Raw genomic sequence first — 9,539 nt, forward strand, 5'->3', positions numbered from 1 at the left:
GAAAAGGCGTTTAATCTAAACAGAAAATGGTCAGTTGCATTTTTTTTCCTTTTTTGTCCTCCCCCGCCGCCCCCCGCAGTATTGAGGAGGTCGAGCACAAGGCTCTGCGCATGGCAGTCAAGCGCTCTATCACTGAACTGTACCCTAGCCGGTTTCCTCCTCTTTTTTTTTTTTTTTTTTTTTTTTTAAACGGAGATTAAAGCTCGGATCCTGCCGGCTCTTGGGGAACAGGGTGAGGGGCCCCACCGGGCCCCTTGGGGTGGAGGGGCGGAGGGGCGGGCCGAAGCGTGGTACCGCCTTCTGCCCTGAGCGCGCTGCGTTCTGTGCCCGCCGGCCCGCGCCATGGGCTGCCTCTTTGGGCGCGCCGTGCTGCGGGCGTTGTTGTGCGGGCCACGCATTCCAGGCCTGCTGGTGCGCCCCAGTTCCGGTGAGTCCTGCACCGTGGGGAGCTGGGCGGATGGGTTCCGCGCGGCCTTTGTTTGCGCACATGCGACAGCCCAAGGCTTGGTTTTGTCCCGGAGGATCGTGCCAGCGCAACCCCCAACTGGGGTCAGGGCTTTTAGCAGAAGAAAGCCAAAGCCCAGGCAGGGAGACTAGCACACTCGTGGCTCCTAAGGGTCTGTGCGTGTGGGTGTGTGTGGGGGGATCACGTTCTCTCCACAGAGCCGTTGTTCCCAAGGTATTGAAAGCCAATCTACGCCAGAGCAGGCCCAAGACAACCCGGCCACTTCCTGGGGTCCCTGCGCTTGCAACCCATTTATGGGGTGCTTTCTGAGAGCCAGATAATGCACCCTGGGAATTGAACAGTCTCATCAAGACACATGGCAGCAGAGCTCTGGGCTACCCAGGGTCCCCTGTCATCTCGCAGGGTTCCCCGTTATCTCTGGTAGGAGAACAAACTGGTATAATTCAGCCTGTTGAGTTGTAGTGGACACCCATTGTGGCCTGAAGATAGAGCCTGGTCCCTCCTTTCTAACTTAACTTGATGTTTCCTCTTTCTTTGGTACACTTTGTGAGACTACTGGGGACTAGGACCCTCTCAAAAGTAGAATTTAAGCCCTTAATCGCAGCACTCAGGAGGCAGAGGCAGATGGATCTCTGAGTCCGAGGCCAGCTTGATTTATAGAGTGAGTTACAGTTCACCCAGAGAAACCTTGTCTCAAAAACAAAAAACAAAACAAAGTAGCATTTCATCTTGGAGGAGACACTCAATGTCCTGGCAGTGGCATGGGGGTCACAGAATCAGAACAGTGTTCTCTTGAGAGGCAACCTGAATCCCCTGGCAGCTGAGTTCCTCTCCTGCAATGTGATTTACTCCCCATCAAAGTCCTCAATTCCCATCCCTTGGTCCGCAAGTGGACCTGGAAGTGGTCCACTAACTATCCTTGGTTTCATGCTATTTCTCCACACCCAAAGGGTGAGCTCCTAGGTACAGGCCTGGGGTTCACACAGTGCGGCACCCCGGAGTCATCATTAACAGGCCTGGTTGCTCCTGAAGTTATCTGAGCCGTTTGGGGAAAACCATCTCCACCCTGGGCAGCTTCTGCTACTACCAGGGCAGCTCCTGGTTGTTTTTGTTCATCCAGACCTTCCTACTTGGTGGTAGGCACTTTCCAGTCCTGTGTTGTCTGAGCTCTGTCGGGGATCTAGGTGGGACAGAACTGAGAATGTGGAGTGTCTTCACCCCTGACTTTTTCTTTTTTTTTTTTTACAGGAGGGCCTTCCTGGCCCCAGGAGCGTACCCTGGTTGCGGTGAAGCCAGATGGGGTGCAGCGGAGGCTCGTGGGGACTGTGATACAACGCTTTGAGAGGCGGGGCTTCAAGCTGGTGGGGATGAAGATGTTGCAGGTACCAGCCCTTGGCCGGTGTTGTCACTAGCGTCTCCTAGCACTGGCACTTGCAAGGGTTGGGAGTTAACCATTTTTTTTTTTTTTTTTTTTTTTTTTGCATTTCAAGACAGGGTTTCTCTGTGGCTTTGGAGCCTGTCCTGGAACTAGCTCTGTAAACCAGGCTGGTCTCAAACTCACAGAGATCCACCTGCCTCTGCCTCCCGAGTGCTGGGATTAAAGGCATGCGCCACCATCGCCCGGCTTAACCATTCTGGGAGCTAACTTCCGTAGCTGTGTCTGAAAGGTGCCCCAAACTCAGGACACTAACTGCGATTTTACTCTCCAAGGGTTCATCTTACCCTTCTTTCCACACAGGCACCAGAAAGCATCCTTGCTGAGCATTACCGGGACCTGCAGAGGAAGCCATTCTACCCAGCCCTTATCAGCTACATGAGCTCTGGGCCTGTGGTGGCCATGGTACAGCAGGGCAGGGGCAATGGAATGGGTGTGTGTGTGTGGGGGGGTGTCTTCCCCTAAGCAAAAGAAAGGGCTTGGATTGAGCCCATTTGGGGCTTTCCAACTTCTCTCCAACCCACATGTCTGTGTTGCAGGTCTGGGAAGGGCACAATGTGGTCCACATCTCAAGGACCATGATAGGACACACTGACTCAACCGAGGCAGCCCCAGGGACGATCAGGGGAGACTTCAGTGTTCACATCAGCAGGTACGGAGACCCCATCACCCTTGTCTCTCCATATAGGGTAAAGAAGGCTAGTTTAGTATGGCAGCTGGCACTTAAGACAGAGCCATGAAGCTGGGGGGGGCGGGGCGTGCAGTACTCAGGAGGCAGTGGCAGGTGGATCTCTGAGTGCAAGACCAGCCTGGTGTACAGAGTGAATTCCAGGACAGCCAGGGCTACACAAGAGAAACCTTGGGTTTTTTTTTTGTTTTTGTTTTTGTTTTGTTTTGTTTTTTTTTTTTTGGTTTTTCGAGACAGGGTTTCTCTGTGGCTTTGGAGCCTGTCCTGGAACTAGCTCCGTAGACCAGGCTGGTCTCGAACTCACAGAGATCCGCCTGCCTCTGCCTCCCGAGTGCTGGGATTAAAGGCGTGCGCCACCATCACCCGGCCTTGGGGTTTTTTTTGGGGGGGGGGAGAGCAAAGGAAGACAGATTCTTGAGAACTGGGTGTCTTGCTGGGCTGAAAGTTTTTGATAGTTGGGTGTTTACTATAAGATTTATTGGGCTGGAGAGATGGCTCAGAGGTTAAGAGCACTGACTGCTCTTCCAGAAGTCCTGAGTTCAATTCCCAGCAACCACATGGTGGCTCACGGCCATCTGTAATGAGATCTGGTGCCCTCTTCTGGACAGCAAGCATATAGACAGACAGACAGAACACTGTATATATAATAAATAAATAAAAATTAAATTAAGAAAAAGATTTATTTATTTATTTATTTGAGATAAATTGTCAGGTAGGCCAGGCTAGCTTTGAGGTTATTAAGTAGTTCAGGTGTCTTGAACTCTTTATCTTCAGGCCTCTACCAACCTGAGTGTTAACTTACAGTATGCTGCCTTGTCTGATTAAACCTTTTCCCCTAACTCTTTTTTTCTTTCCAGACAGGGTTTCTCTGTGTAGCCCTGGCTGCCTGAAACTCACTTTGTAGATTAGGCTGGCCTCACAGAGATCCACCTGCCTCTGCCTTCCAAGTGCTGGCATTAAAGGCGTCTACAATCACACAGGGTGTTTACTGGCTGTTTAGTATTCTGTTTTGGTCAACAACCATAAGGGGTTGGCTCTGATGACCGGTAGGAAAAGGCAACTCTCGGAAGCTGGTGTATAGCCTGGCTTCTGAGCTTGCAAGAAACCAAAGCCAGGCTAGATATAAATTTCCAGCCCCTGTTACTGCCCACCCACTTTTCCTTCCTCCTTTCCCTCTTTTTTCTTTTCAAATAGGATATCATGTAATCCAGGCTGGTCTCAAACTGATCCTCTTGCTGACGATGACCATGAATTTGTAATCTTCCTGCCTCTACCTCCCAAGTACAGACATTCACTGCCATGCCTGGTTTATGTGAAGCTGGGGATCAAAGTCAGGGCTTTCTGCATGCTAGACAAGCCCTCTGTCAACTGAGCTGCATCTCTCATCTTCCTTCTTTTGTGTGTGCGTGTGTCTGTGTGTGTGTATGAATGTCTGTGCATGTGTCTGCAGTGCCTGTGTAAGCCAGAAGAGGGTGTCTTAAGATGCCCTGGAGCTGGAGTTATGGGTAGTTTGAAGCTGCCCTATTTGGGTACTGGGAACCAAGCTCAGGTTCTCTGCAAGAGAATGCACTCTTCACTGCTGAGCCACCGCTCCAGCCCCCTCTCTTTTCCTTTCTGAGATGGGTCCTCCCTCTGTAATCAGCCTGGCCTAGAACTTGAGACTGTCCTCCTGTCTCAGCTCCTCCAGTGCTGGTATTACAGACCATGGCACCATAGCCCATTCCTTTCTCTTCTGTACGGTCACCTTGTTCCCTGACAGGGCAGGAGGCTGGAGGTGAATTGTCCCTGGGACCCCTCTCACTGAAGCATAGGCATGCTTTTCCTCCTCCCACAGGAATGTCATTCATGCTAGCGATTCTGTGGAGGGTGCCCAGAGGGAGATCCAGCTGTGGTTTCAGAGCAGCGAACTGTTGAACTGGGCAGACGGCAGTCACCACAGCAGCTGCAGCCCAGCCTGAGGGTTTGAACTGCCCATTGTTCTTCAGGGTTCATCCATGACCAACTACCTCTGCCAACAAGAACCCAAGCCCATACCCTCCCCCTCTTCAAAACCACACCTTGTCCACCTTTAGTCCAGCTCCAGCCCAGGGGAGTCCAAGCCTCAACTTTATGTGCCTTGTATCCTAAGCCAGCACAATATTGGATCATATCCTTCTATACCTAAGTGCCAGACAACATTTTGGACATTGTCAGAGGTGATTTTGCCTGCCCCAGAGGAGAGACATTAAAATCTTCTGCTTTAAATGGGAATGGTATGCTTATTTCTGCTATCTCAGCATTGTGTGTCCTTGCCTGCGGAGATGTGAAGAGTAACAACTCCATCCATTCCTGCCTTGGAGAACCTGTGAGTTTACTTCACTGACAGAGACATGGATGACGATGAGGGGTTAGCTGCAGAAGCATGCATGACTTGAGAACAGCTGAACCACTACAAAGTCCCACCCTACAGGGGTAATGACATCAAGGAAACTGCATGGTAGAATCTTGCTTTCAGTTAACCTACCTCTTAAATACTCTAGCAAACCTGTCCCAAGACCCCCGAGAGTAGTCTGAAGGAGTACTGAGTGGGGAATCTAAGGCAGGGTCCTCTACCCCATTCCTAGCTACCACTGACTGAATTCTCCTTATTTTACTGATATGACTGCAGGGCCCAGCATCTTATAGGTCACCACGGCAATGCCTGCTCCATGATGTCCAGTAGTCATAGCTGGAGAAAACTGCTTTATTCCAGCACCCTAATGAGTGCTTTTTTTAATACATGGTGTAAACAGTAGGCTTGAAGGTTATAGTTTTACTCTCCCATGAGAAGGAGAAATATATGAGCCAGGCAAGAGTGTGAGGCCAGGAGATCAAGAATCCAAACGGAGTTCCTTGGCTGGCGTTGTTGCAGCTTCTGCCTGTATGGTGTGATTCTTCTGAGAGACGGTGGTGGCAAGGGATAGGAGGGGCCTAAGGCCTCTTCAAGGCGCGGAGCCTGTGGGTAGGGGTGCCTGTACTTGAGGGTATTGTGTCAGGTCTCCTGTGGTCGGAACAGCAGAGGCTTACACTTCAGCGGCTACTCTCATCTTTCTCTCAAAGCAACCCAGGCACTAGAGAGCAACCTGCACGCCAGACCTGGTGTGGTCTGTGACAGCGACCGCTGCTTGATACAGCACGTCACATCTCACCCCGGATCCTGAAGTGGCTAACACAAATAGCTGATACACATGACCACTTCGGAGGCTAGCTGACAAGTCATTTCACTTTTCGAAATCTTGACGATGGAACCCAGTCCTGGGTTCTCAGCACCGGTCTGCCTGAGCCGCTTCACGACAATCTGGATCCTTGCCAGCCACCAAGAGGGCCACTCTGGGATTTTTTTCACCCGGGCGAGCCAAGCGAGGGAGCTATTGGCTTTGCAGGCTCCCGATCCTCTCGCACTGGGAGGGAGTGTCCAAGCGGCAGAGCGGAGCACGTCAAGGAGTCCCGACTTCCACAGATGATAGACAGCGTCTAGCGAGCCTGGGTTCTTGGATCAAGCGGCACCGACATCCATCTGGGAAAGGACTCGAGCTGGGGGAAGGGGGGAGGTGTTAACAGGCCGAAGCTGCACACTGCGTCAGCGCCTCCTCCCACAGTCCCAGCAGGCCGCGCGCCACCATGGGTGTGGGGTGTTCACGGGGTGGAATGGGAAGAGCTGGAGGGCGGGGATAGGAAGGCGTGGAGGGACCAGATGCCTCCTTGTGGGCGGGGCCTCCTTGCAGGGAGAGCCTGGTGGGCGGGGTGGCGCGGGGGTGGGACTCTGGTCCTGGATGTTTCTGGGCTCTGGGCGGAGCGAGCAGCTTGCAGAGCGCAGTGCGCAGCGTTGGAAAGGTAGGGTCTGGTTCCCAGTTTTACTGCCCTCGCCACTCCAGCCGGCACCCAGCGTCATGGACCAGCAGCCGCCCGACGTTGAGGAAGACGATTGTCTTTCTGAATACCACCACCTCTTCTGCCCGGACCTTCTCCAGTGAGCTAAAGCAGGGAACCAGGGAGCGATCCGGGGTTGGGGAACAAGGGTCAGAATGGAACTGCTGCTGATGCGACAGCACAGAGGTCGGGTGCTCAGCACCCTGCTTCTGGACGATCATAGACCTGAAGTTTCTTGGGGTTCCGGAAGGATGGGTGAGGGACTGAGTGAGGAAGCCGCTTCGTTTTGAAAACGTCTCACTTGAGACCTTACTACACAGGGCATTTTAGGTTCAATAGTCCCCTTCAGCCCCGAACTTCTAGCCCAAGAATAAAAGACTTTAAAGATTGCAGATTTGTGGCTAGGGATTTTCGTCGAAACCTGTAAGACTCCATCCTCTGCAGGAGCATATTCCTTTCACAGCCGCACTGGGTGAATGTCCATGGGCTCAAAGTCCTCCTTTGGCTACCCATTTACCCTCTGTTTACACTGATTTATTTATTTACTTAATTTGTTTAGTTTTGGTTTTTCTAGACAGGGCTTCTCTGTGTAGACCTGGCTGCCCTGAAACTCACTCTGTAGACCAGGCTGGCCTCCAACTCACGAAGATGATCATTGCCTGTCTCTGCACCCCACCCCACCCCCCTACCCTGCGCCTCCAGTTCTGGGATTAAACGCATGCACCACCACTGCCTGGCCAGTGATTTATTTATTGAGGCAGAATCTCATGTAGCTCATGCTGGCCTTCAATTCCTGGTTCCCCTGCCTCCACCTCTCAAGTACTGGACTTTCCGACATGCATCCTCCATCCGGCTAAAACATTGGTTTTAAAGTAGATTCTAAGGACTAGAAAGATAGCTCAGTGGCTCAGAGCACTTACTGCTCTTTCAGAAGACTCAGCTTTGGTCCCTAGCTTCCACACAGGACCACAGCATCTGTAGGCATATGGGCAAAACACTCATAAAGACAAAATAAGTAACTTAAAAATGACTACATTTTCCTTTTTTGAAGGGACAAAGTGGCCTTTATCACGGGTGGTGGCTCTGGGATTGGCTTCCGGATCGCTGAGATTTTCATGAGGTACACACTGCTTTGGGACCCTCCCTACCACTTTCCTTTGACTGGACCCTAATGGATTTTGGGGAGTGGTTCCGTGCTGCCCTGGGGGGAAGACAGCACCTTTGGAGTCTCCTAGAGGTGGGTGACACTGTGTGACTAGCCTCAGCGCTTCACGGGCTGTGAGGGGGCTGCTACGGTGGGAGTGTCTCTTGGGACAGGTCTGTGGCGTCAGGAGAGGCTTAGGGACTTGCTACTGAAGCTGGCTGAGGCGGAGGCGGAAGAGCCCTTCTCCAGCTCTCCTTTCCACACCCTGAAGTGAATCCCACAAGAATTGATTCTGATTCCAGGTAGTGGCCTGTTATTTGAGGCTTTATGCAATTCCTTCTCTGCAGAACAAAGGTCTGTGTGTTACCTGGTCATGAAGATTAGATAAGTTAGTGTAGTTTTTGTGGAACCTGTGTAGCGGGTAGTCCCCATTGTCACCATGAGGCTCCCTCTCTCAAAATGGGCTCTCTGTCCTCCATGCCAATGCCCCAGCAGGCCTTGCACGGGTCAGGGATTGGCACCAGTAGCCCGCCACACCTTCTCTGCCATGTACACGGTATCTGGGTCAGAATACCCCAAGCCAGAGACATAGCGCAGAAACCTAGGAGTGGGCAACCATGGTATCCAGCAGTCCTTTCCGAATTACCCAACCCCGCCTGAGTCCCTGTGCCTACTGCCAGTCATGTTTCAGCCTTGATTGACCCTTGTGGAGTTCTGCCCGGTAGGCGCCCCCCAGGGTGCGTCCCTCTTGTCTCCTCAGGCTGCCATCTGCTTTTGCAGGCATGGCTGCCACACTGTCATCGCCAGCAGGAGTCTGCCAAGAGTGACCACGGTGAGAGGAAGACTGGGGTTCTGAACGTGGGTGGGGAAGAGTCCTGAGGCCCAGGGTCTAAAACCACCAAAATCTGTTTCTTCTTGTGTAGGGAACTCAGTGAAAATGGACCCTCTTAGATACCTGTGCCTTGTTCGAGACCAATCTGGTCTACAAGAGCTAGTTCCAGGACAGGCTCCAAAGCCACAGAGAAACCCTGTCTCGAAAAACAAACAAACAAACAAAAAAAGATACCTTTGCCTTTTCAAAAGTGTACTTATTGGGTCATGTTTTTGGAAGTAATATGGTTTTAGAATTCTTCAGTAGGTCCAGGGGAAATGCTACAGCGTAGGCAGATGGTGGAATCTGGGACAGATGACAGGTTACAGAGAATTCAGGATGTCTTACCGAAGTCCACCAGGGGTCATGGCCCCAGGAGGTGGCTGTTTTCAAGCCAAGGCTTGGTTGGCAGGGAGGTCTGAAGGCTGCTTCTCCAGGCTGAGGCTGCTAGCCAACCCTCTTGCTTTCTGCTGCCTAGGCTGCCGAAAAGTTGGTTGCTGCCACTGGAAGGCGGTGCCTCCCTCTGTCTATGGATGTCCGAGTTCCCCCAGCCGTCATGACTGCTGTGGACCAGGCATTGAAGGAGTTTGGCAAAATCGACATCCTTATTAACTGTGAGTCAGCAATAAGTGAGGTCAGAGTCTTCTCAGAGGTCGGTAGTGCTGCTTGGAACCTCCAGAACCCTGTTGCCAGGGGCAGGGGTGTGCCAGAGAGCCTAGGTGCTTGTCCTGGCTCAACTATGGCCTCACAGTTGCCGGAGGCAAGACTCAGGCTGCAGGCTCTGGCCTGACAAGTTTTGCTCTTTCCGAATGGTGGATCAGTAAACCTAATCTACACGGGTGCCCTGTGAACCTGAAAGTCACAGTTAAGGGGTGTTCTTGGGTACTGAGATTTCCACTGTAAAAAACGGGCTGGTAGCCGGGCGATGGTGGCGCACGCCTTTAATCTCAGCACTCGGGAGGCAGAGGCAGGCGGATCTCTGTGAGTTCGAGACCAGCCTGGTCTACAGAGCTAGTTCCAGGACAGGTTAGAAACCCTGTCTTGAAA

At 52.1% G+C, this 9,539-nt stretch overlaps 2 protein-coding genes across 3 annotated transcripts in view; both read left to right on the top strand.

Annotated features, from left to right (window-relative positions):
- Positions 1–272: 272 nt before the first annotated feature.
- Positions 273–4,833, top strand: Nme4 (NME/NM23 nucleoside diphosphate kinase 4). The gene is made up of 5 exons (XM_005349054.2): positions 273–427; positions 1,715–1,848; positions 2,205–2,306; positions 2,441–2,553; positions 4,424–4,833. Exons 1-5 carry the CDS (start codon positions 343–345, stop codon positions 4,545–4,547), a joined length of 558 nt encoding a protein of 185 aa, XP_005349111.1. The 5' UTR covers positions 273–342; the 3' UTR covers positions 4,548–4,833.
- Positions 4,834–6,391: 1,558 nt separating this feature from the next.
- The window catches only part of Decr2 (2,4-dienoyl-CoA reductase 2), a 7,593-nt gene continuing 4,445 nt past the window's right edge, over positions 6,392–9,539 (top strand). For both annotated transcript variants that reach the window (XM_005349055.3, XM_013347002.2), the window contains exons 1-4: positions 6,392–6,577; positions 7,529–7,597; positions 8,402–8,453; positions 8,971–9,106. In XM_005349055.3, coding sequence (XP_005349112.1) covers positions 6,498–6,577; positions 7,529–7,597; positions 8,402–8,453; positions 8,971–9,106 — 337 coding nt within the window. In that variant the 5' untranslated portion in view covers positions 6,392–6,497. The remainder of the gene's footprint in view (positions 6,578–7,528; positions 7,598–8,401; positions 8,454–8,970; positions 9,107–9,539) is intronic.

Source organism: Microtus ochrogaster, chromosome 7 (assembly GCF_000317375.1).
Source record: "Microtus ochrogaster isolate Prairie Vole_2 chromosome 7, MicOch1.0, whole genome shotgun sequence".
In the NCBI taxonomy this organism is placed as follows: domain Eukaryota; kingdom Metazoa; phylum Chordata; class Mammalia; order Rodentia; family Cricetidae; genus Microtus; species Microtus ochrogaster.